At 42.7% G+C, this 26880-nt stretch overlaps 1 protein-coding gene and 1 long non-coding RNA gene across 2 annotated transcripts in view; one reads left to right on the top strand and one right to left on the bottom strand.

The window, feature by feature from the left end:
• YWHAZ (tyrosine 3-monooxygenase/tryptophan 5-monooxygenase activation protein zeta) overlaps positions 1–10163 on the top strand; it is a 26477-nt gene extending 16314 nt beyond the window's left edge. Inside the window, exons 3-6 of the mRNA XM_085053327.1 lie at positions 1647–1770; positions 5310–5473; positions 5563–5658; positions 9114–10163. Coding sequence (XP_084909453.1) covers positions 1647–1770; positions 5310–5473; positions 5563–5658; positions 9114–9173 — 444 coding nt within the window. The 3' untranslated portion in view covers positions 9174–10163. The remainder of the gene's footprint in view (positions 1–1646; positions 1771–5309; positions 5474–5562; positions 5659–9113) is intronic.
• On the bottom strand, positions 9899–26880 carry LOC146442297 (uncharacterized). The gene is made up of 6 exons (XR_014850218.1): positions 26351–26880; positions 24004–24189; positions 20960–21167; positions 19336–19461; positions 15755–15842; positions 9899–14857 (listed from the first exon to the last, which is right to left on the bottom strand). It is a non-coding gene; the product is annotated as an uncharacterized LOC146442297 (long non-coding RNA).

Genomic DNA, 26880 nt, shown 5'->3' with positions numbered 1-26880 from the left:
TAATACAAAAGATAATTGAATAAATCCACTGTGTTGAAGTTGTTAAAGAAAGTCCACTTATGGGTCTTTATCTCATTGTAGCACAGGCATAGCTGAACCTTTTCTGACTTTGATTTCTATCACCCTGATTTTTTTATTATCTGTCTGCTGAGATAGAAATTATGAGAGAGATGCTGTGATGGGTCACTTCATTTTGAGGAGTTCCATGCAAGTATGAGTCTACTGATAGATACTCATTATTCATATAAATGAATTAGCAGTACTTCGATTAAAGAAAAAAGTGACAAAAAAAAAAACCAAGACCAGACTTGCTTTTTTTGCTCTTTCTGTGAATTACAGTTTTCTGTAGCTTAATAGTTGGTCTGTTAAGCAGAGCAGGTACCACAGGTACCCATGCCTCAGTGCAGCAGTTGCAGCCTGCCATATCCATGTCCCAGGAATATGTCCTGTAAGACGTTCATTTAACCTGCTGGATACCCTTGAGAGGAAAGTACTGTAAAGCAGCCATCATTCTGTAAGCTGGAACTAAATTAGTTTGTCCATTTCTGTGGCATCATTGGGAATACAAGCTAAAAAAAGTGAAGCAAAAGTGAAATGTCAGTCATCTAATTTACAGGGGGGGAAAAAAGATGACCAAAAATTTGTACTAAAACCTCTTTTACAAAATTATTTTCAGCATAGCCTTCACCAAGTATATGTAACAGGTTTGACTAAATTCTGACTACTCAGGAGTGCTGTACCATTTTTGACTTTTAAATAACTGGCTTTTCTTTTAAAGTCTGACTTCAAGCACTCAATATCATAAAGTTTGACAAGCTTGTACCTTAATTTGACTAAACGTGTTAGAGCTAGTGATTTTTTTCTTTTCATCATAATAGAACTCTTGCTAACTGCTGACTCTCACTGACTGCCTCAGCTTGGAACTCGCTATGTTAACAAGCAGTCAGAATAATCTAGAAAAACCTGGTCTTAACTGTCAGCCCACAGGGAGGATTTGGTGGAGTGACTCCAGAGAGCTACCTTTGCATTCGAAGATAGAGGAAACACCTGTTAGGGCAGCACATAAAGTCAAATAGAGGTGCTACAGAGCTGAATGTCAGGTTGTTAGCTGTCTGGAAATGCAAGAATCCTTGTGGTTTCTTGCTGGTGATGCCAGTAGAGCATTCAAGTTAATGGGAACTGGGCTAAGGAAGCTTATTTATTGCCTGTGTATGTAAAATAATTGGGTCTCTGGTTTGGCAGCTGATATATCAAATCCTTCTATTTTATTTTGTGGATGCAGGCTTTCTTCTGTGGTGTACCCTCTGCCCAGAGTCTTTGGACTATCTTATTTTTGCCAGGGTTCTGTACAGTGGCTTATAGAATGCCATCCTTCAGTCATACAAAACTCATCTGCTGAATTGATGATGAGTTGACACAGTCTCCTTCTCCCCATCAAGTGACACAATGCAGCATTCCTTTTATATCTAGAATTGGAATCCAGAACACGTTCTCTAGCTGACTATGTTATGTAGGTTGTGAAGAAAATAAGCAAAATGTGAAGCTGTCTTGACTTTGAAATAAACGTAAATATAATTGAATTGTTGGTTTAGCATGCTGTAAAAGTATGTATGTTCAAAACACTGTGTTCTTTGTTTCCCTTTTAGTCTCTGTTGGAAAAGTTCTTGATCCCTAATGCTTCGCAAGCAGAAAGTAAAGTTTTCTATTTGAAAATGAAAGGAGACTACTACCGTTACTTGGCTGAGGTTGCTGCTGGAGATGACAAGAAAGGTATTGTATGTTAGCTGGTGGATAAACATTGTCCAGTTAGATTGCTTTTGGTGGGGCAGTGGCACAGCTCTAATTTTAGAACAATTCTGATTTGGATGTAAATTTCTTTATTAATAGGCTTTCTGTTTTCTGAAGGAAAATCATAGGTTGTTGGTTTTCAAATGAGTTACAAAAATTTCCATGTACATACCGATGGAAGCACAAAACAGGCGTTGAGTCACAAAATCTTGAAATCTTCTCAATCTGAAACATGCATGCACCTGGTTCAACACTGAAGTACAGGTTTATGCATTTCTTTCTGGCTGAATGTTGGGGGTTTTACCTCTTTGTAATCTTGCAGTTTTCCGAAGGCTTATTCTTGCCTTTCTACAGAACATAAGAAATCTGCATAGGTTCAGTAGCAAAGAGACTAGAAACAACCTGTAGAAAAGTATTGATAAAATTAATCTTACTGTTAGGAAGATTTCTTCTGTAACCATGGTAGTTCAATGTCCAAATGTCTTCTATTTCCTCGAGTTTCTTATATTTTCATAGAAGCAGCTTGTCACAATTGCAGGTAAGTTGCTTTCACCTAAATTTAGTTAGAAAAGGTAATATGAGGTACTTAACATTTTGGGTGCCTTACCTGCTGTAGCTGGAGACACCCTAACAGCATTGCTGCCTCCATGCAGTCACCTTCAGTTCAGAGCAATACATCAGCTGAGATCCATCTCCCTGCAAACAGTGCCAGGCTTGAGTGCTGCTGGCAGTGTGCCCTGAGGAGCAGCACACTTCAGCACAGAGCCAGCCTGCTATCTCAGACTCCCTCGGGCTGCCCTCAGCCTGCAGGAATCCGGGATGTGTGGGCAGTGTGAACCCAGGCTGTGGGACCCTCGGGGGTGTGGGCAGTGCTGAGCTGTGCTGAGCTATGCTGAGCTGTGCTGAGCTGTGCAGCTGTGCTTGGCACCACCCTGCCCTGTTCCCTGCAGCCTCTGGGCCTTGTGCTGCTCTCAAGATAATAAACTTCCCAGTATGGCACAGAACGAGGCTTGTGGGACTTCAGAGACTAGCTGGAGTTTGGCATAGATGTGAAACAGAAGTGGCATTATTTCAAGGGGATAGATGTGTCTGCCTTAGTGGCATGTGTGTTATATCTACATTACATGGTGAAGCCCAGTTACCCCAGCGTGCTTGATAATAGAGAGTTAGATAAAGATCCTAATATTTAGTGTGTAAGGCTTGATTTAATTTCTGATGTTTACTGCATGCAAACTGACCCAGTCTTGGTGACTGCAGAATTGTATGTGTTAGCAGTGCTTTAGATCTGTTACTGAGAGTTACCATATTTTACTTTGGTAATTTTAGTGATCTCTCTTCACATGCATAGGAGATACAATATTGTGAGTCCCAAAGTTTCTTTTTCTGTTGAGGATTAAGTTACAGACTCTAAAATTAGACTGTGAAAATCTTTGTTTAAAGAGGTTTTAAAGTTTATTTTTGTTTAACCCAGTCTCCTGGCTGAGCAGTTTTTGGTGGGTTTTCATTTTTTTCCATTTATCCCCCACCTCCAGTGTTTCACATCACAGGCTCTTCCTGAATGTTGCCTGTGACCTTGAAGACAAGCAGTTGATAATTATTGTTTAAGAAAGAATGGCTGTTGAGTTGGACACTATTCTTCCAGCCTTTTGCAGTAAATACAGCAACAATTTAAAGTTCCCAACACTAGGAACTGGATTTTTATCTTCATAAACATTGTTTTTTTTATCGGCTGGGGCTTTCTTATGGCAGTCTAGCAGACAGGAATGTCAAGCAGGTACCACACTCTGTTTTGTCCTTGAACTTTGGAGCTGCACTTTCTGAAGAATTCAAGGTTAAAGACTTCTTTATACTGTGTGACTAATTTAAAAATTAACAGAATATATCAAATTATGCACGAAATGCTTCAAATAATTTCTCAGAAGGTAACGTCTCAAATAAGGAGAAAAAACCCACACTTTTTGTTTTGAAATTATGTTAAAAATTTCTAAAAAATAAAATGCTCAGCTTCATTCCCAGAAGTTATTTGTTTTTCATTCTGCTTGTTTTGCCTTTCATAAACAGCACCATTTTTTAAGGCTTTTCCATTATGAGAAGAGTTAAACATTTCTCAGAATTTCTGAATTTAACTTGCAGGAGACCTAGTTCTTTTCAACTGTAATGTACTAACTTCTGGTCCTTTTCAAGGTATTGGGGCAGCTGTCTGATCTGAAGCATTCCAATATTAGTGATGAGTGTAGAGAGGATGGTGTTGATGAGCTGTGCAGTAAGTGTCCTCACTCTTCCACGTGGAAGAGAACCATATAATGGTTCCATTTTTGTGAATATCTAAAGGCGAACAAATAGTGATTGTATAGACATCCTATCCTAGTAGAAATAGTGATTGTATAGGCATTCAGTTGTTTTCAGACATAGAGTACTTCTTACTTAAATACTGCTGTATTTTTGAGTCCTTAGCTTAAAATTCCTTTCTTTATTTTTGAATACATGTGACTGCGCTCTTGCAGACATCATGCTGGATGCATTTCTGGTTTGCTCCAGAAATGTTAAGATTGGAGTCCTTTTTCCTCTGAATTGAATGACTTTCTGCCCACCTTTTTCTCAGATGCTGGTAGAGCTGAGGAACAAGAGCTCCTTTGTGCTCAGCGCCCAGCGCCTCCCAGGCCCCTGCAGCCTGTGGGCTGTGTTGGGCCATGGTCTCTGACTTGTGCAGGCAGAACCTGCTCCTAACAGGTGCCTTCAGTGACAAGGGAAGCTGTTGAGCTCTTTTGTCTTTATATACACATTGTAGTTGCTGTTTTCTGCCAAGTGTTTCTAACTTGTACAACTGATCCAATTAAGAGTGACAAGAGATTGATCTCTAAAAAAGGAGCCAAATTATGAATTTTTCTCCCTTTGAAGTTTGTAGGTACTAGAACTTTAGGTAAAATGTTTTCCATATCTGCGTTGGAAAAAGAGCTATGTTGGAAGCTTTAAAAAATATATATTTAATTTGAGTTGAGGTATGCCACACTATCTTTGCTAAGCAGTTTGAATGAAAATTCATAGATGACTGTTACTGAAAGGGTTCAGCATGACAAGCAAGGGCCATCAGTGTTTGCTCTGACTAAAATGTGGATCTCTAATGCATTGCAGTGTTTAAAGACATTGAAATTGTGGTGCTGTATCAAACCTGTGTGTAGTTAAAACTTTGGTTTTTTCATGTAGATGGTGGGTTTTATCTTCAGTGCTACAAAACTGCTGCAAACATTTGTAAATAAAAGTAGTCACAGGGAGTCAGGAAGAGACTCAAACCTGTGATTTGGTCAGTAAGAACTTCCTTCTTTTTTAATAACTTGAAACTGTAGTTTAACAAAATCTTCATAAAATGGTGACTTGTTAGGTAAAGTGCTCATTCACAGGCGTTCACTCCTGACATAGCTTTTTCATGCAAGCATGAGCACAGTCCTGATTGTATGTCTGGATACAGTGTGTGAATTACTTATTTGTTGTGGGTTTTGTTTGTGTTTGTTTTTTCCCCAAAGGGATAGTGGAGCAATCACAACAGGCATATCAAGAAGCTTTTGAAATCAGTAAAAAGGAGATGCAACCAACACATCCCATCAGATTAGGTCTGGCTCTGAACTTCTCCGTGTTTTATTATGAGATTCTCAATTCCCCGGAGAAAGCCTGTTCCCTTGCAAAAACGGTAAGTCAAAAAGGGGGAAATTCCATCTAAATTATTTGCATAACCTTTTGTCACATGGCTAATGGAGTTGTTTGTTTTTATAACACTAGGCTTTTGATGAAGCAATTGCTGAACTTGATACATTAAGTGAAGAGTCATACAAAGACAGCACGCTAATAATGCAGTTACTGAGAGACAACTTGACAGTGAGTATCATACAGTTTGCATATAGATAACAGGATTGATCTTCCTGGCACTCTGAGTTGTCCTTTTTCTTCCTGGCCATGGGACTGTGTCTGTCACTTAGAAACAATTCTACAGTACATCATCCTTCTGAGCTAAATCTTTCTCCTGCCTAGTTGTTTTTGGGGTTTTTTTTGTTTGGTTGGGTTGGTTTTTTTTTTGTTTGCGTGCTAATTAACATGACTTTCTGACAGATGACAAATTAACCACAGTTTTCAGGTTATTTTATTCAAGGAATCTAGCATGTTTAAATGGTGCAGTCGGGACTGTGACTAGCAAACACACTACATAATGTTAAACAGCATTTGAAAATACAGTTGCATTTGCCTCTTCAAAGCTTAAGTCAAATTTCATAAAGCATAATTATTCTATGTGAATGCATCTGCAAGGAAGCAATCCTACATGAAAACTGGAAACAAAGCTAGCAGCTAGCAAGTCCATTTAAGGACCTGTTTGGAGGTTTTTTGTTTGGTTTTAATTTTGGTAAAGCTGAAATGGCTTTATTAACCAGGCTATTTCCATGGCTGTTGTAAAACAACTGTCTTAATTCCTTTTTTCCCTTGGACTCACAGCTCTCTGTCTGTGGTATAAGTTGTCAGAGTAATCAAAACCTTCATCTTGTGTGTGGGATTTTTTTAACCTACTTTGAACTTTAAAACTGGCAAAGATAAACATCTAAAGCAAATGAAGCTAAATGTAAGCAAACATGCAATAGTGTAATTAATGGCTTAGTTCACTCCTTGGTCTGTGGGGAGAAGAGCTGCAAGCAAAAACTGAAAAAAATGAGCACCTCTTGTTGCCACATGTAGCCCCTTGTTAACATTTTGTGTATCTAATATCAGGGACCTTTGCAAAATAGCTACACTGCTTTAAAAATAACTACAAGTAAAATTGTACAGTTGCGTAAAATTGGAGTTGCCATACTTTCTGCTTTTGTGTCTAGCATTTAATTTCTCTGCCTTTTGGAGCCTTTTCTGCTGAAATGGCAACTTAACGCTGCTGCAAAAACTACTTGTAATTGTTCCATTTGTTGCTCACAAAACAAATGGAAGTGATTTCTCAACCTCCGTATTGGAGACAGATACAGGGTTGGCATTGCTCTCAATGCCTGTGTGTACTGTCCCCTTGAGTGGGATTGCTCAAGAGCTGCCCTCTGAATGAGTGGTTTTGAAACAGAATAGAGAATAATTGCTGGCTTCCCAGTAAAAATAATGTAAAGCTTGCCATAGCAGTTGGAAAGCAAATTGTTTCACACAAGAGCAAAAGCTGGACTGAGCTACCATACTGTGTGAATTAAGGTAGTAGGCCTGGTAATGGATGTGAGCTTTCCATTATAAGGTAGAAAGCTGTAAACAGATGAAAGATTCCATATTCTTGAATTAATGATTTGTCTTGCTTTAAGTTCTTAGCGTGATCTGTATGAGTGCATTGATTCCATGTTTATCCACAACTTCGTGAGGTAGAAAGCAACTTTTTATATGTGTGTGACTAACAAAGACTACAGTGAATTTCGTAAATGTAAAAAGGTTTGTTCTGCTAGTTATGCAAGTCATGCAATCTGAGGTAGGTGGGCTTTAGATAGTGATTCAGCATGTTGGTCAGTTCTGTGCAGGAGCACTTTTCTCAGTTGTTGGTTCTGTTTTACCTTGTGTTTTGTATGGCTGAAGAAGTCTGTGCTCATTCTCAGTGGGGACTGAAGGCAGAGAAGTGTTCAGAGAGCTGTTTAACATTGTCAAAATAAGTTTTACTGGAATTGCTAGATAATGTCTTTGCTCTGTTACGAAATTGTTTTGTTTTCTTTTATTAAATAAAGGGCATCCCTTCTTCCTAAGAGGTTTTTCTCCCCCCAGCAGATTTGTTAAACTGGTCTTGGTAAAATTGGTAATCCCCTTTCATAGCACTCAGGCCCTTTTGCCTTAATGAATGTGTATGTTTATATTGGACATGAGGAAAATTTTCATCTCTAAAAGGTTTGTTAAGCATTGGAACAGGTGGCCCAGGGAAGTGTCGAGTCACCATCCCTGGAGGTTTTTAATTTGTGTAGATGTGGTATTTGGGGACATGGTGGACTTGGCAGTGTTCGTGGTTGGACTTGATGATCTTGAAGGTCTTTTCCATCCTAAATGACTCTGACTGTATTCTACGGGTGATGATTTAGGATAGAAACCTCTGATAGAATTGTGATAAAGCTGTTCATACTAACTCTTCCTTACAAGAATAGCACTGAAATTCAGATTAATGTAGTAATAAAATAATGTAGTAAAGATTGCAGTGCAGGTCTGGAAGCAGGCTTCTGGTGTGCTGTTGTTTCCAGTAAAGTAACTTGTTGCTTAATGCCTTCAGCAAGGAAGATAAAGTGCAGATACTTTGCATTATGTTCAGAGCAAGAACAAGGCTACTGGTCTTGTGCAGGTTTCACTGTTGCCTTCTGCTCCTGAAAGGATGAAGTGTTTCTGATGATGGGTTTTAAAAATAAAGGCATTTTGTGAGACTTTAGTGGTATGGCACTGTAGGTGGAGAGAATTAGTTGGTTTCATGTTTTACCACCTTATACTGTAGAGCATGCATGATTTGGTTAATGCTTCTCCAACTCCATAAAATGTGAGATGACGAATCATACTGGGCTGGTAATAGCTTGGGAGCAGCCAGCGTGGAGATACTTGGTTCACAAAATAATTTCTTGGCCCTGGCTGTTGCTCTGGAACTGATGCTTAGTTTCCTTAACTGATACTTAATCTTGATATATGGCTTCTTAGTATGATTTTTATGGAGCTGAAAATAACATTTTGTGCATAGTACATGCTTAGCCTGATTTTTTCCCTCCTTGCCCTGCCTGCCAAGTTTGGCGGCTCAGTATTCTGAAAGTTGCTGAAGGGGAGCACAGCTAATTGAACAGAGCTAAGGAATAGAGACTTTGATTAAATATTTTGGTGTTTAAAAAGCAGAAAAAACCTTCAGATGCCTGTTCTGAAGAAAAGGTAGCATTTGCTGTAGCTTTGGATGTGGAGAGATACCTTTATTGAAGCTCTTCCTTCAGAAAGGTGTGTAAAACCTACGTGAGGGGAAACAAATTTCTATTAGTTCCTGATTCTCATTTATCTGATCTGTAGGTCTGATTCTTGCCTGTGTGTTAGTCATATTTGAGTGAGCCCTGTGGGTAAGAGACTTGGGTTTTGACTGTTCATAAACTTGCTCGTTAAATGCAGTGTAGAGTTGGGTCACCTAGAACAGAATTTCCATTTTGTCTAACCAAGAAATGGATTCATGTTACTGTGTGCTTTTTCTTTCTCCACAGTGCTTAGCAGGACCTCTTAGAAGTGTTATTAAGACATAGGCCTTCTTTCTAAAAACTACTTACTAATTATTAGTCATAAATGTGTAATAATATAGATATTATTCTGTTTTCTTTCCCAAACAGTTGTGGACATCGGATACCCAAGGAGATGAAGCCGAAGCAGGAGAAGGAGGGGAGAATTAACCAGCCTTCCAACTTCCGTCTGCCTCATTCTGAAATTTAAACAGTAGACCATTTGTCATCCATGCTGTCCCACAAATAGTTTTTGTTTACGATTTGACAGGTTTATGTTACTTCTATTTGGATTTCTATATTTCCCATGTGGTTTTGTTTAATATTAGGGGAATAGAGCCAGTTAACATTTGGGGAATTTATCTGTTTTCATCTGAGGTGGCCAATATAGGGTTGTGAAATTTTTATACAAGTTTTACATGTTTGGCATAGTACTTTTGGTACATTGTGGCTTCCCACAAGGCCAGTGTTAAAACAGCTTTCTATGTCAGGCAAAGATGACTGCTTGCATATTGGTCTGTCACGATGGAAAAAAGGGATAATCAATGTTGCAGCCACAGGTGTAGTTAGAGTGAATATCCGAGCTGGAGCACACATGGCTGCGAATAAACTGATGTCCCATAGATATTACATGTCAGGTGAACATGTGACATCTGTGGAATATTCCAATCAAGTGTACATCTTTGATTGCAGCTGAAGTGTTCCTTAAGACAGTTTGATAACCCAGTCAGCTTTCTCTAGAGAAGGACAGAGAAACGGTTCACATTCCATTATTTGTAAAGTTACCTGCTGTTGCTTTCATTATTTTTGCTACACATTTTATTTGTATTTAAATGGTTTAAGCAACCTAAGAACAAATGTACAAGTAAAGATGCAGTAAAAAATGATTTGCTTGATATTCATAATGACACTGTATATCGAGCACAGCAGTAAAACAAAAACCCATGTATTTAACTTTTTTAGGTTTTTTGCTTTTGTGATTTTTTTTTTTGATACTTGCCTAACATGCATGTGCTGTAAAAATAGTTAACAGGGAAATAACTTGAGATGATGGCTAGCTTTGTTTAATGTCTTATGAAATTTTCATGAACAATCCAAGCATAACTGTTCAGAACATGTGTATTAAGTTGATGTAAGTGGAATAAAAGTTTTATGAATGGACTTTTCAACTACCTTTGGTGTAGATTTCATGTCATCTGTCTTCCCACACCTTTTAGAGTAATGGCAATATTCCACAGAAATTCAATATGGAAGTGTATTTCTCTTATGGAAATTTTAATACATGTTGTGTTTAGGCATTTAGTTCATTTCAGGGAAGTTGAGATTGAATACTTGATACCTGATTTTAAGATTGCTCTAATTAGTTAGCTTTCAACCTCAGGTGCCTAAGCTTTCTGACTGTCCAGCTGGAACTCTGGAGATGCCTTAACAAACGTAGATGGTCCCCAGACTTAGAGCAAAAGGCATACAAACTTCTTTGAGAGCTGACCTTCTGGAATAGGTCCATTTATATGGAAGTCCCTGGCTTGTTACTGTTGGGTCTTTAAAGGGAACTGAGCAGGAGCCTCCACATTGTCCAGAGGATAAAGACACCACAGCTCAGTTTGTGGAAAAGCCCAGAGTAATGAAGCAATGATGCTCTTCCATTCCTCATCCCCAGCGAGGTGTGCACTGATGATATTCAGAGTAACTACAGCATTTGTAGATGCTTGCCATGAAACTGAAATAGTTACAGGTAAATTGAGATTTTCAAACAGTGTCACATCTCTGTCCAGTACTGAGGAAAATAATTGGAAAATAATTGAATTGTATTAAAATATTAATGTTTTACTTACATAGTCAACATGAGGGAAGCTTGAGTAGCTTTTTCTTGATTGAGCTGCACCTGTAAGGACAGTATAAGTATTTTCTAGTTTTAGATACTGTTTATTTGGTTGAAAAGTTATCAGGTTAATCTTGATACCTGGAGGAATGAGTTGAACACTTCACTGAACATGAACTCAATTGCCTTACCCATTTGCACATGCAATTAACTTAAGCAAGTTATGGGTCTTACTTTTACAAGCTAATTATTGTATTTTTAGGAAAAAGTTTGCATCATTGCATTTAGATCATGATGTTCCCTTTCTGGAAATATCTGAGCCCTTTATCCTGGTATTTAAGGATTGAGATTGGTAGAAAAGGTGGTTAGGATAACCTTACACCTTTATAGAAGTAGTTAGGGACATAGTCACCATTCCTAGAATTGGAAGGTCATAATCTGTTACAACACATAAAAAGAATTAGAATCTGATTAAGAACAGGGAAAAGGGCAGAGTATGGAGGGCAGAGGTTAATGAGGCTAAGGAGAGCTTGGTACATCTCTGAGTCACCAGTGAAAAAGTAGCAATGACTTCTTTAATACATGAAAGCACTTGTCAAAAGGAAAAAGTAATCAAATACATTTACAAAACAAAGAGCTACATTCCAGCCTGGAAGCGAGGCAAGTTTACAGACCATGACTTAAAAAATACCATTGGGGATATTTGATCCACTTTTAGAAAGGAAGGACCACAGCTCTATAGCAAATGTGAGTTCTGTCTCTTAGAGAGGCTTTAATGAAGATGTTGCCTGCTTCTCTTACTGAAAGGATGTGACTTTCAGCTCGCATGGTAAAGTAAATATTTAAACTTAAACTAGATGAAACAATGTGCCTTGGAAAATGTCTCTTTTTTTTTTTTTAACCTTTATCCAACTGTTAAGGAAAGTTTTGAGTAATAAGGTTTAGTGAAGTTATTCCATGTACCTGGAGAAATTACAGTATTCATGAAAATTAAGAACATTCAATCAAGTGAGTGAAATACAGCAGAAGAAATACTATACTCTTGTGCCTTTAAACACAAAATATTAAGGTATCTACATAGGTCACTGGATGGTGTGGGTTTTGTTTAAGATAGCCTGCTCTGATCCCAGCAGTTAGGCTGATCATTAAAATACCACAGAAGGTTCACCTGGAGTCTTCATTTCCCCCATTCTTCTCAAATGATCTATAATATGTGACAATGAGAAAATGTCCTGTACTGAGTGATCAGCCTGCTGTTACTCTGAGTGTGTTTTCATGTGTTTGGACTCCTTGTTCTGAGGCTGAAGGCTCTGAAGTGCAGTGGTGCTGCCTCCTGCTTTGCTGAGCAGAAAACGCTCTGAGTGTTGAGTGCAGGACTGACACCACACAGTGAACACATTCCTCTGGGATCTGCACGGGGCTACAAACGATGGACGAGTGACACAACTTGAACAGGCAAAACGAGGGATTGGGGGTGTCTGTGCTGAACCCCCCATTGCACCTAGGGCAGCCTGGCATTCCCTGTGCCCCTCTGAAGGGGGAACCTCCCGGGATGATGCTGTGGCCACCCAGAAGCACTACAGCTGCAACTTCAGGGCACTGCAGAAGCAGGCCTGACAGCCCAGGTAGCACCTATTGCACTTCTGGGAAGGCAGATAGCTCAGTTGACTGCACTTTCTGCTGTGAGACAGCTGTGCAGCAGGCAGCCTGTGATATCAATGGGGTATGATTCCCTATTGCCAGTAACTGACAGCTCTGCAAGGTCCTGGCAGGCTGGTATTTCCAGATTCTGGACAGAGGTCAGAAAGAAGGAAGGACATACAGCCCTTTGGATAAGAAAATTCGTTGAAAGTCAAGGTGTAGCCACTTTTCCCAACTCTATTGGGATTTTTTTTTTAAATGGTAAGTAGCTGTATTTTCTTCCAAAGTACAGTTAAAATTTGTTGGAAGATAGGGAATCCCAGCCTTCCTGAAAATGATTATTCAAAATACCCTTTAAACAGGGGAATTTGTTTGCTACTGGTGTGGGTTTAGGGTGCCTAAAAACTCATGTGAGAACTGTTCTGAACAATCACTGTTACTTTTGAGTTGTATTCAGAGACCTTGCATTAATCTTACTGATTTAACTGAAAATTATGTTTTGCCTACCCCACCCTTTGAAAAATTGGCATTGCCTGTTAGCTGTAGTAGTAGGAGCTACTAGTTGTGTTGAGTGAGACCCAGACATGCTTTTCAACTCATGGGGTTACAAATTCTACAGTAAAGGTTGCTTTGTTTGTTTATTCTTCTGTGACAAAACCATTTGTCCTAAGGATTTTTCTCCTTTTTTTTTCTATTCTCTTGTAGCTTGGTTTGAAATAACCACAACAAAAAAATTTTTAAACCTACCAAATGCTAAGTGCCATAACAACTACTTCCTTTTTGAAAAATTCAGAAGTATTCATGACAAGAGACAACTTCAGCATGAATCCAGATAATTAAGCTCAATTCAATGTTCTTTACATTGTGCTCTGCTGTCTCCAAGCTCTGCTTTTGAGAGATGAGTGACAGAAAAGTGCTCTGAAGACTTTCTGTCCTGTGTAATTCAGTTTCCAGCTGAAAGCAGAAAAGCTGAGGCAGCTCTCCTGGTTTGGTCTCAGGGTTGGTGTGATTTTTCTGGAGTCAGCACTTCGCATTATCACCAGTTCTTTGAGTTTAGAGTCAAATCACCTCAGCAAGGCTGAGGTGTAGCTTCAGTAGATGCAAAGCACATCCGTCTTTAACCATGTGCTTGAAACAGAATGAACTATTCTAAAGGTGTAGGTTTGCTTTGCAGATGAGCAGGGACACGGGGAGCATTAGCCTTCCCATCAGCACTGGTGGGAGGACTCCTGGATCCTGGGCAGAGGCTCTAACCAGGCATCCCTTATCTCCACCATCAAATGAGGATACACCTGCTGGATTTCCAGTGGGCTAAGTTATTAGCAGTGAAATACATACAGGGTAGAGCCAAGTCAATCATGCCACATGCCAAATTGCTTTTTTTAGAACTAGGGAGAAAATGACAATTCAGATTCTGGTCCCAGGCAAAATGCAGCAATTATGGCTTGGAAGCAGGAGTTCCTAAGGGCTTTGGAGGTTCACTCTGCAAGCCATGCAGTTTTGCTTGGCCTCTCAGGAACCCACATTTCTGGAACATCCAAGATTCCTGTAGCAAACATGGCTGTTTTAGATATCTTTGGAGGACTTTCTGGTAGAGCTGTTCTGCAGAAATTTTTTTTTTGCAGATTTTTTTTGCAAAAAATTTTAAGGTCACTGCTCAGATAGTTGTTTTGCCCTCCTGGCAAAGTCTCTAGATGTTACCAGACTGTAGTGGCTGAAAGTAGCCCTGAAGGAAGCTGAAACACAGGGCCCCCCTAACTCAGCTACTTGATGCAGATCTGGAATGCTGTGATTTATTGCAGACCCATTACTTTGTGTGACTCCTGACTGGGAGGAAGAGGGCAAAAAGAAAAGGTTTCAAGGACAGAACTTCAAATACGTCATGCCCTGGATTGCATGTCTGGGGCTTGTCTTGAAAAGGAATTGGAAAATAGTTGAAGAAAACAAGCATTTTCAACCATAGACTACCTTACTTTTGTTCTTTCTTAGGGTGAGTGTGTTTTATGGTGGTTTCTTTCATACTATTGATGTCCTTCTCTGAAGCAACTTAGCAAATTACTTTTGTTGACCAGACATCTCTTGCCTGACAGGAAACATTGGTTTGAGTGGGAGAAATTACTCCTTTACTGTTTGTTTGCTTTGTATTCTTTCTTCTCCTTGCTTTTAGTCTTGGTCCCTTGATTAAACTGTGCTGTAGTGCTTTAAAGTTGGAGCATCTCATCAGGAATAACATATTTTGGTGAGTAAAGTGATATCAGCATATTGGAAGCATTCACTGGCAGTGCCATTAGCTATAGATGAGGGAGCCAGCCACATAAAATCTAAATGTCATACACCTGAGCTGCCATCACAGCAGACCATCCCAGGCAGGCTGGTGTGGACCCCAGGTGACCTGTGGGACAGACACAACACCTTGTCAATGTGTAAATTTGCAAAGGCAAGCCCCTGCTGCTGAATTTTTTATGTTCCTTAAAGAGGAAAGATTTGCTCAAGTATAAATCTTCATCAAAATAGAATATCCTTATTCTTAGATTAATGTCAAATGTAATTCTGCCGAGTTTTTTCTTTACATCTAAATTTGACAATTTTATTTACGTTTCAAAAGTAATACTTGGAAATGTTTTCCTCTGGATTGACACTTTCTGCTGCTGTATAGCCACACGGGGAGGTGAGAGGAAGACTGATCCCCAACCTTGTGCCACAGAGCTGAGTGCTTGTCCAATGCACTGAGTGTTTTTTAAGAGGCTCATTGCAGTTTAACCTTCTAGGACAGGGTATTTAAGCTGTTTTGCTGCTAATGCTAAGCCATTTAGCATCAGCATGTCTAATTCCACTCCTACTGCCAAAACAAACTGGAGAACCCTTCTAGGTCAGTGAGGTTGTCTCTGGATTGCCAGCAAGTGGCATTTCATGAATGAGAATTTTCCTAATCAAAGGATGTTTCTGGGGTGACCGAAGGGGATTCCAGTAAGCTTTGTAGAGAAAACACGGAACTTCAGCAAAGCATTTTTGTGTGTTTTGAGTCCTGGCAGTTTTTCTTCATGTAGCTTCACAGTTCCATTCAAGGTAGAGGAAGGTTAACTCCTCACTGCTTGCAGCTGAGCTTTGACCTAAGCTCAGTGATCTAAGGCATTGCAGTGTGAATCCAGACCATTCACCAGCTGCTCATCATGCCATGTGTTGAGGAGCAGTGATCATGGAAGGGTGAAAGGCTCTTACACTAGAGCAGAAAATTACTGACACAAGGTGCCTATGCTGTAATAGGAAAACAGAAGTGTAGGTCTATTACCTAATGCAACAAACATTAGCAGTGAGCAATTTCCTCCTCCAAGGTGAAGCAGGTTGATGGTCATTCTGCAATTCCAGCATAGCTTGACCTGCCAAAGCATAAGGATGGATTTTACTTCCTACTGCCCATCAGTAGTATTAAAGAAGTCTAACTTCTGCATAGCAAATTTTGTAGACTATCCATCTTTCCCAATCTATTTTTGTCAGGCTTGAAATTCATTGTATGCTAAAGCCCCAACAAAACAGCAGGTTGCACAGCTGGGCTATAGAAACAGTTTATGTTTAAGTGTTAGGGAAGATAACTCTGTAGTGTTAAGTATTCTGGAAGATAAATAGTTATTTTCCAAAGAATGCAAACAGACACTTTGGTGAGGTGAGCAAAGAAAATGCTGATGGCAAGACTAAAACAAAAGGAAGTAAGAAGACGTGCTGAGAGAGATAGGGAAGTGAGGCAGCAAAAATTCAACCTCAAAGCACAGGAGATTACACAACCCTACTTCCGAGGCTGCCCTCTGAGCTGGGGCCATTCGAGTGGCACATGCAGGGGGACCTTCCATGTTGTATGACTGGGAGGTGCTTCCCAAGCTGTCCACACATGGACTTGGTACATGAGACTTTTTAGACAGATTGCAACCTAGAAAAATGGTCTGGACCTAATGCAAAATGGAATCAGGTTCATTAAATGTGACTTTCAAAAGCACAGTTAGATTTGTATATTTTTTTCCTTTTTCCCTGCCTTTTTCTAAATTAAGAATTTATATGCTAGGCATATATCAGGCCTGTGTTACTGGCAAAACTGATGAGATGCTGATGAAAATCTGGTTTTGGTTGTACTGCTATCCACAGTAGAAATTTAGGTCACAATTAACGTCCTAGGGGAACCTGTAAAATGACATCATCATTGGAGTGAAGACACCAGATGCTGCACAGAGAAGAGTTTTTAAGGAAGTGCCTAATTGATTTGGAGTTTTCTGAGCTAAATAACCTGCCAGTATCTGGTGGGTGCTGGGGCATGTCATCAAAGACTCAACAGTTTCTCCTGTTCCATTACTGCAGAAGCTGAAAATTATTATCCTGAGGGGTTGGTCAGGTAGGGGAGTTCTGTTCAGTGACTGTTCCAGTGACATATACCAGGAACAATTCTTCCCTGCCCTGGAATCTGCCATAAATACAAGGCCAAAGGCTTTGAAGGCTTGCAAAGTAAAATGAAAATCAGACTTGAGTTTCAGCCTGCTCTAGCCAAGGACAATCTCCACCCATGATGTGGGAGCTACCTGCCTGCTGCCCACCCAGCTGCCTTCCCTGGCTCCTGCTGTCAGGAGCAACTGCCATGGCAGACAAAATGACTAAGGAAGCCCAGGGGTTTCTCAGGAGTGATCAGCAGATTGGGAGAGAGGTGTGGGGTTGGGAAAGCAGAAGGTGATGGATTTTCAAGAGGGGGAAAGAAATAGCTCTAATGGTTGGAGTGCAGTGGAAAATCTTCCTAAAGTGGAATAAACATAATAACAGCAGGGGGGCAAAAATCTCCAAAGTCCCTTGTTAAATATTTTTGTAGTATTCCAAACCCATGGAAATGTAAAGGATGGATCCAGGATGCTCTCTAGTCAAACTGCACTTCATTAGGGAAACCTCTGGAAGTCAGATGAAAGGCTAAAATCAATGACTAGATGGCCAGATGGTGGTGACAGAAAATATATGTGTGGAGGGGAAGGATGATTTCCAGTGATCACAGGGATGAAGTCTGTGATGAGTTTGCAGCCTCCCCAGACTGTGCCTCATATCTCTAAAGAGCCACACTGATTCATGAGTCACCTTCTCCTTTATCCTCCTAATACCTTGGGATTGATAACAAAGGGAAGACAAAAGTTGCTGGGCTGGTTTCAGCCAAGTAATTGACTTAAGAAGAAACTTTAAAAACTTTAGGCTAAGAAAGATCTGGATTTTCTACCTCTGAATTTAAATATTTTTCTTTTTTTCTCTTTTCTTCATGAAATGGATGAAAGAAGGTGTCCAATTACATATTGCCTGTTCACTTTCTTCAGGTAATACTGTATTTATGGTATTTTGTTGCAAAGGGGAAAGGAATCTTCTTCCCCAAAGAAGTTCAAGAGATCATTCTCTTGGTTCTGTTCTGTAAGTCTTGCTGCTTCCCTGTCCCCATGAGCACCTGGAGTGGGTGATGTGTGTGTTGAGCACCTGCAGCTGACCACAGGAGTGCTCCAGGGCTGCACTCCCAGCTGTGCCTCCCTTCTCTGAAACAGAGCAAATTCCAGCAAAGCCATGAAGTTCCCTTCCCAGCAGGCTGGCACAGTGGAGGCATGAGGCATTTTTGCAGATTAGCCAGTTAATGCATTATGGTCATTAAAGCTTTGGGATGTGAACTGTCCTGTCCAAGGCTGACAGTGTGAATGACAAGGCAACCAGAGAATGCAGAGTCAGCCCTGAGCCATCAGGAGAGCCTAAGTGTGTGGCTGTCATTGTCCTCACTGATGCAGTATTCCAAACTGGTCCCACAGGAATTCAGTTTGTTTGAACCTGGGGTGATAATGTGACCAATCTCCTGCCCCTCCTCCTCCACTGGGGAAGGCATTGTGAGGGATAAACCCACAAGGAGCTGGATGGATTTCCTGCAGGCCTCCAGTGCAGACTGCAGGTGACACAGCTCTCCCAGGGAAGGGCCAGCTCTCTGTGCTGCAGCCACACCAACCCTCACTGGGGATCTACGTTTTGTGGGGTGAAAATAGGAAATTACATTTTCTTGGAAGGGTAATGAGGAAGCCTAAACTTTTCTCTGCCCCTAAAAGCTATCCCTAAAGGCCACACCTGAGACATTGGCAGAGAAATTCAAGGTGGCTGACTGCCTTGCTCCTGCTCCTATTCCCTGGCTAAAGAATGGAATTCAGTCTGCAGGGCTGCCAGGTTTGACTAAAGTTCTTATAAGAGATCTTTTAATTGAAATGTTTGATTAAAGCATGTATTATTCAAACAAGAAACCTCAAGATGTAATTAAAACCTTATACAAAATCACAGATATTTCTGAAGGAGTGTAAGCTGAATTTGGAACAGACTTCATGTCACATATGGAGCAAAAGCTACATCACACTCTCCCTAACAAGGTTCCTGGAACAAATTAGTGAACCAGTTAAGTATCCTTCATGATAAAATAAAATGTCCACAAGAGATGAGCCAGATGACCTTCTCTTGATTAAAGAAATGTCTGCTACACTATGATAATACATTTTTCTTTTACTTGCAAGTCCTGCAGAATTGACTCTGATACTGTTTTTTGTATGAGAACCTCTTTAATTATGTCTTTTCTATCATGTGGGGTGTGCTAAGGCTTCCAGTTGTATCATAGACTGAAGTGCCTTAAGACCATATGCATCTGACAATAAAACACAAAACCCACCAAAATGACAGATCAAGAAGCTATCAGACACTCTAATGTAATTTCAGTGGTATATTACAGCAAGAAATAAAATCTACCTTTCAAAAAATGAAAGTGTTGATAATGTTGTTGATGAAAAGCCAAGTACTTTTGTAGTTACTTAAGAGCTACTGTTGAAAGTATCTGACACCCACCTTCAACTGCATCTCTGAGGAGAGCCTGAGGATGCTGTGCAGAAGTCTGATTATTCTGTAGCTGAGGAAGAAGCACTGAGAGAAGGGTGTGTTATTTTTCAGAATTCTCAGAAGATGCAGAATTGTCTGAGAGAAGAGGAAAACCTATCAGGAGATGTTTCTGCTGTTGTTAATGGTAGAAAATGATGTGCTGGGCTCTACAGGGCATAGCAAACACATGCCCTGGGGGCTTATGCTCTCAGCTGTTGTTCAGTGCATCTGCAGAATTCCCCCAGAGGCTGAACACGATGCTGAAGTTCATTTCTCTGTCCATAACTGCCTGGCAGCTCCATCTGCTCTGTGTAGCCTCAGTGGAGAAATGTCCAGAGGCATAAGTACTAAAGCCTTGGTGCCTGCAAGTGAGCACTGTTGGCAGTCCAAACTGAAACTTCATTTTCTGTATTAAATAATGAATTCTGGCTCTCTTAGTAGAGCAGCAACATGTTTTCTATCCAGAATACCCAAAATCTTTCTTTTTGCCTTGCTTATAGGACAGCATCATTCTCATGACAGCAAGTGTCAGATGTGGTAGGTCATGTACTAGAAAGATGTCAGGCTGCACATTTCAACACCACATCCAGCCTAACAAAGCAGTTTTGAGCCCAATGACTGCTGGACAGTATTCCTCAGCATCAAACCATAGCAGAGGCTGTGGTGCTGAATTGTAAAGTGTCTAACCTTTGGACTTGTTACTGGAGATGGAGAAGGCAGAGTGGGAGTGTCCCTTCCACCTGTCTCCAGGAGCAGACTTCAACCTGCAGGAGACTAGTAATCCCTGTGGGCCCCTCTAAAGCCAGGAGAAAAGAATGGGTCCCTCTACATGGGTGACTAATGCAGTGTGTAACAGACACAGGGATCTCCTGGAGATGCCCTTCCCTCCTCTGATGGGCAGGAAGCCATGTTTTTGATGGCTGAATTCAGAGGAGCTGCCCCTCTGTATCTTACTCATGCCTGCTCTGTTCTGTGTGTGCAGCCTTGTCTGCTGCCCCTTGCCCCCACATCAGTGCCAGGCTCCATGTGTTTAAAGCTCCCTGTCCCCAGGAGCAGGCAGCTGTGGCAGCACTCTGGAGCTGGTGGGTGTGGAACTCCAGAAGGGCACCCTCTGCATGGCTGGAGGTGACAATCCAAGTAGCAGGGAGATTCTCAACCCTGTTGTTTTTATAACAAATTCCCTTGCTGCCAAGCCGTGGGGAAAGCAACTCCTGCAAAACCCTCCAGGTTTCTCTCAATTCTTAATTCTCAATGTGCTTATGTGGCTGAAGCAGGAGGGCAGCAGAGCCACCCCTTGACAGGGTTGATGCCTGCCATGACCCCTGTGCCTACAGACACCCCAGGGCCTCAAGAAGCTGTTTCTTGCCAAAATCATAATCTCTGAATAAACAGAGGAGCTGCACAGACAATAAACCTTTGATTCAACCTGTCATACATGCAAAGCCACATGCTGCTGAGAATAACTATTCAAGCAGAAAAAGCATTTGGGAAACCTGCAAATGGGACCTGGACACATTTTTCTTAGCTGTAATTCAAAGCTGCCTGCACCATGTTGATGCTAACTGCATGGAGTGGTGCTTGCCAGGACACTGACCTTCTCTCTCCCCTGCAAAATGAAGGAAAGGAGCCATGGTGCTCCCACGTAGTCCCCTGTTGAAGTGGGTACAGGCCAGTTAGGGAACCTGGTCCTTGTGCTGTGCTGCACCAAATCCTGGGTGGGGAATTGGCTGTTTCTGAAATCAGTACTGCTGTTGTCCTTCAGAGAAACTGTGCTGGAAGCTCAACAAGGCAGAAAGCACGTGCTGCAAATGAAGAGCAAAAGCATCATGGCAAAAGTTGTAGTTTACACTGCAGGGAAAGATTTACAGTCCTGCTGTTTCTTTCCCAGGAGGACTGGGCTATCCTACGCATCTCTTCATGTGGTTTCACAATCAGAAATCTGATCCAGCTGAAAACCAAGCGGAATTTTCTACTGGGTGAGGTCCCTGATTGCAAGGGCACGAGGCACAGTGTCTGCACGGGGACTGGGGGAACACCCTTTGTGATCACAGCCCATGGGAAACACAGCCTGCATGCAGAGTTGAGCCTGCAAACTTGCAACAGCCACTTGCAATACTCTGCTTCTCCATCCTGTGGAGCAAAGCCGTATTTTGTGTGAGCATTTATGATCTAAACCAGACTGATTCATCCATGAGCCACTCCTGTGTGAAGCAGAGGTCACTCACTGCTGGATCCTGTCCTGCACACACTCTACTCCTGTGTAAGATATAAATTGAGGCTAAAAATGTTTACAGTTTTTTCTATTCCTGAAAAGAAACTAGGTTAGGCAATAAAAAAGCACTTTGCTTCATCATTTTTTCCCATAAGGAGACAGGAAGGTGAACTTTCTGTTTGTAGGCAATACACATGAAGGGTTTTCATAAGTCAGTTTATCTCATCCTCGTGTTGTGTTGTTACTTAATGAAAACAACATGCTGGTGAGACGTGTTAACATTTGCTGCAGGATTATGGTTTCAGGGGTATACTGCAGTAACCGGGGTGAGCTGGAGACAGAAGCTGTGCAAGCTTTGTAGGGAGACAATGCATACATTGTATCAGATCAAGTTTAGATTGTAAATGTTGGGCACAGCATCTCTTGGTGCATTTTCACTTTATAATCTCTCCACAACATATAGCCAGGATCCTGAGTGAATAAACTGAATTTTAAAATGTTTGCCATCTCCTGCCAGCTCAGTTGGAGGAGAGGGGATGGGAAAGGGAGAGTGGGGGGTTAATTTGGTTTCCATTGCTCCGTGGTATTTTTTCTTAAAACACTTCACCCACCACATTGAGGTGCCCAGACTCCAGCACCTCTTCCAGAAATGATACAGGATTGTTCCCACCTGCCCTCATCAAAAACCAAAACTCTGGCATTGCCTGCAAGTGGGGGTGTTGCTGCTTGTCAAGATGAACCATGGTAACTGAAAAGAAGAAGGTAGTCTCTAGGGGTTCTTAATATTCCTAAATTCCTGAAGTACATGTGCAGTAAGATAAAAAAAGCCTAATTCGTTTTGCATTTGAATAAGTCCTTTGGTGAAGAACATTTCATTTCACAATCAAGAAGACTGGCAAGAGCTGCTGAATCAATGTCAGTATGGCAAAAATTTAGTTGCACCTCTCACCTGAGATCAAAAGACAGTCTGAGAAATTGCCTTTGAAAACACACTGCTGGAGGGAAAGGTAGACTCCAGACATTGTTTTTCATGCTTTATAAACATGATGATATAGCAGCTTCAATAGTTGATGTCAGGATTGCAGCTGCTTGGCCAGGGCTGTGCTAAGCTGCTGTGACCTTGGGCAAGAGCCACTCTAAGTAGCTCTGTCATGAATGGTACCTGTGGGAGGCACAAGGAGGGCCACGGCTCCTATCCAGCTGTTTGCATGGCAGAAGGGAATGTTCCAGCTCCTGCAGCCCCTCCTCTGCCCCCACCAGCTGTCAGCCAGCAGAGCCCCTGTGAGACACCGGTGGGTGCTGAGGATGTGGCAGAGCCCTGGCAGGCTGCCACAGAGCACTCACTGCTCTACTGGTGAGAGCAGCAGATGTCATCCCAGGCTGAGGTGTGCTGAAATGGACACGGTCCTGTTGGAATCAAATCCCAGCCTTTTGGGTGTTAGCAATAATTCACACTGCCGAAAAGGAGACCATGAGATCATCTGAAGTTGTCTTTTGTGCAAGCTTAAAACTACCCTGTCTGGGATGTGATGAATACTGCTCACAAAGACTGAGGCGACCACCCAGGAGTTAATATGATTAAGATCGTTTATTCCTTTTGTAATTCTAAGAAAGCTTTCAGGTTCATCAAGTGAGTGGCTTCTGTTCCTTTTATCCTGAGATGCGTACACCTACTACAGCTCGCTGTGTGTCACTTTGACAAAACACATTTTCTGAGCCTTATTTACATGAAAAAAATCCAGATTATTACAAACATTTCTATTCACATCAAAAGCATTTTTATTTTGCAAGCATTTCTTTGTTATTTCCTTTGCTACTGAATCACAGCTGCTGAGAGGGATGCTGGCATGTTGCTCAGCCTTCCCGCCCACCACTGCTGAACCAGTGGGGTTTCCATTCCTGCACAGGGATGTCAGGTCTGCCACCAGTGGCCCAGGGACATGTGCATGCTCAAAATAACCCCTGGACTATCCCAGCTGAAAGCTTCAGCCCGAGGAGAGTCAGGGAGAGCTGCAGGATCTGACATCTCAGCATTGTTCTGCCCAAGTTTTCCCATGCATGTGTGGGGTGATCCCTTCTGCCCCACCACAAGCACTGACGACCAGAAGTGAGAGACAGACACCAAAGTGTCAGCAGGGAGCCAGGAGGAGCAAGAGCCTACAGCACCCAGCCCTGCTGAGCACAGCTCCTGCGCCTGCCAGCACCACTGCAGCTGGGCAGGGGCAGCAGGGGAGGAGCTGCTGGCAGGCAATGCCAGCCTGAGCGGGCCCTGAAACACAGCACCTCGGTGCTAAATGCTGTGCTGCTGGGACAGGGCCTGGCCTGACATCTGGAGAAACAGTGGAGACCAGAATCTCCTTTGCAAGGTGGGAACCTGCTCTGGTCAGCCCTGGGAAGAGCATGGTAACGTGACTGCTGGGCCTTACCTGCAGAGCTGAGCTGCAGTGAAACAGGACACAGCCACAGCACACAGGTACATGTGCCACTGCAGCAGCAGAGTGGCATCTGACCTTGCAGGGTGATTCCACACTTCCCTGTGGGGTATGTTCTGAGCCCCTTTTTCTTATTCTGCTGATAGCATTCTTGTTAGCAGTTGTCTCTCTGTGAAGACCCTGCAGTCAGTCACACGAGATGTTACATAAATCAGTTACTAATTTCTTCAGTGACTGAAATATCAGCCGGCCCCCAGAATGGCTCAGCTAAAGAAGCAAACCTGGCGGGGGTGAGAGGAGGGGACAAGCAGAGCGTGGGATGCAGGCAAGCAGTGGCAGCTAAGCTGAGAACAGGGTTTTCACCTGCCCAGCAGAAGGAAAAATTAACCCATGCAGCTGTAAGCCTGCATGCACCGGGCAGCCAGGTCGACGCCAAGCTGCTCCCTGCACAAACACACTGCTCTCCTCCCTCATGCCCAGTTGAAGCCTCTTTGGCTCTCGCTGCAGTGACCACATAAACTTCTCAGTCCTTCCGATCCAGGCAAGGTAGGCAGGACTGCCACCTGCCTGGGCAGGGGCGATGCCACCTCCTGGCCCTGGGGAGGAATAACCCCAGGCACCAGAACGAGCTGGGGTCAGACGGCTGAGAAGCACAGGGCTGCTCACAGCAGCCTTCTGCACCCCTTCATTCTTTCTTTCTTAAGTAATTTGTTTTATAAACACATTGGTTTCTCAGCCCATGCTCCCAACAGCTGGGCTATTGCTGTGCTGAGCAATGCCCTCTGGCAGGAGGCTGCTCCCAGTGAGCGCAGGCTGTCAGCGTGGCTGGTCCTTGGAGCTGGGAAATCCAGCCTGTGCCTGTGCAGGTGGGAGAAGCCAGACGGGGGCTCTGGGGATGTGGGATGGCGAGGCCTCAGCAGCCCAGAGAAGCTGACACAAAGTCTTTTGGACAGCAGTACCTCAGTGCCAGAGGTCATTCCCTCGTGCTTGCAGCCTTGTGCTGTCCTCATCCCTGTCGGGTCTGTGCATGGCCTCAGTAGTAGGATGGGGAAGTTTTGCCAGGGGTCCCATCCAACCCACACAGCCCTGTGACAGCCTGCCAAGGGTTCTCCTGGGTGTCTGCAGCATCAGAGACTGGCTAATAACTGAGTAATCATACGAGCTAATTACAGGGTTACTTTTGCCCTCTACAATAAAGTGGTACCTCATAATTAAAGATAAAGAGAATGGCAATCCTAATTATTAGGCTTTCATTAGGCTGACAGAGGCACATATGGCACTGCAAGGACTGTTCTTGTGACGTGCTCTCAGTCCCCACCCACTCCTGCCCATGGCACTCCTGGGGAAGCCCAGAGCACTTTCTACCACTGAAAGCAGAGGGTGAGACATCCCTCTCCACGTACACCTCACCAAATGCCACATAGTTCAGAGAATCAAGAGGAACCTGCCCTTGAGCATTCCTCAGACTTCAATGCCTGCTGCAATCTGACCTGCAGGCTGCTGCTGACACTCAATCCTTGGTCACCTTAGCAGCTCATGCATTGCAGTTTTAACATACCTATAAATTACACCACGTTTCATGTGTTCACATCCACATGGAAAATAATCATAGCGTGGTGTGTCTTTGTACTTAAAATGCTGCAGCAAATACACTGTGTTATGCTTCCCAGGTTTCCCAAGCAGCCTTACCCCCAGCATGCTGGGGAAGGAAGAGCTGAGCAGGGCTGTCTCAGGCTGCCTCTGCTGAAGTGCCAGCTACAGACAACTTGTGCTGGAGGTGGGAGGGCTTACATGCCTCTCGGAGTTCACTAGCAGCTGTAAGTCTTGCTCCCACTAATAATGAAGTGATAAAATATTGTGTAAAGGAAAAGTAAGCACTTCAGTGCTGTTTGTAAGGAAATACAGAAGAGATATCAGGTTATTACTATTCAACAGATGCTGAACTCACCTTAAGATGCCCCCGTTACAAGAAAGACACTTTTGTAAGGTCTGTCTCTGCTTTTGCCTTGCAAGATACAACTTTAGCCAAGGATTTGAAGGTTGCAGATGTAAGCTCTGAGCTGAGGGAGTGCTGCTGCACTCAGAGCTCAGGGTGTGAAGGACAAAAATTTGACTCTCAGAGGCCTCTCAGTCTGGGCAGACAGTGGATTTGCCCATATTTCTTAATGAGCTCCTTCAGGAGTGCATACAGGTCCCATTCACCCATGCAGACAGCACTTCCCACCAGCAATTCCTTCTGTTTCAACTGGACAGAACACACCAGAGCTCCCTGCTGAAGGGCATCCCAGCCCTTAGTCTCTAACAAAGTGGACCTGATACATCTCAACAGATGGGAACAGACCTGCAGAGTCAGCTCTGGTTTTTGGTAGCTGGGCTGAGAGCCTGAGGTTAGAGGAGCCTCACGGTTTTGCACTGCAAGCAAGCAGCTCTGGAGTCTGTTTTCCACGTGGCATTGAAAACACCCAAGCAAACCTGGGGCTGCTGCAGCACTGCTTTGCCACTGCGCAGGTTGGAATGCTGAAAAAGAGGAATCAAAGGGATAAAGTGTAAAAGTCTGAGAATCAGGGAGAACTGCGATGAGGTATGTTCCCAAGGCAGCCCAGTAAGCCCACAGCCTGTGGAGTGACTGTGTCTCACTGACCCCTTTTGCCCCTGGTCCCTATCCTGTCCTGCCCCAGGCCAGCCCTGCCCAGCCCTGATGCTTTTGTGCTTACTGTCTACTTAAAAGCAGCCAGGAGCAGCTTACCCCATGTGTCTGAGGCTGTGACTGAGGAGCACCCTGACCTGAACACTTTGTGCTCTGGTACTCAGAGTGCATGGATATGTAACCTGAGCCAGCTTTCCTTCTCCTCCTGGTTAATCAGTGCTAAT

Source organism: Lichenostomus cassidix, chromosome 2 (assembly GCF_008360975.1).
Source record: "Lichenostomus cassidix isolate B80296 chromosome 2, HeHo_3.0, whole genome shotgun sequence".
Taxonomy (NCBI): domain Eukaryota; kingdom Metazoa; phylum Chordata; class Aves; order Passeriformes; family Meliphagidae; genus Lichenostomus; species Lichenostomus cassidix.
Note: the sequence above shows the minus strand (reverse complement) of the source record. Positions and strands in the feature narration are given on the sequence as shown.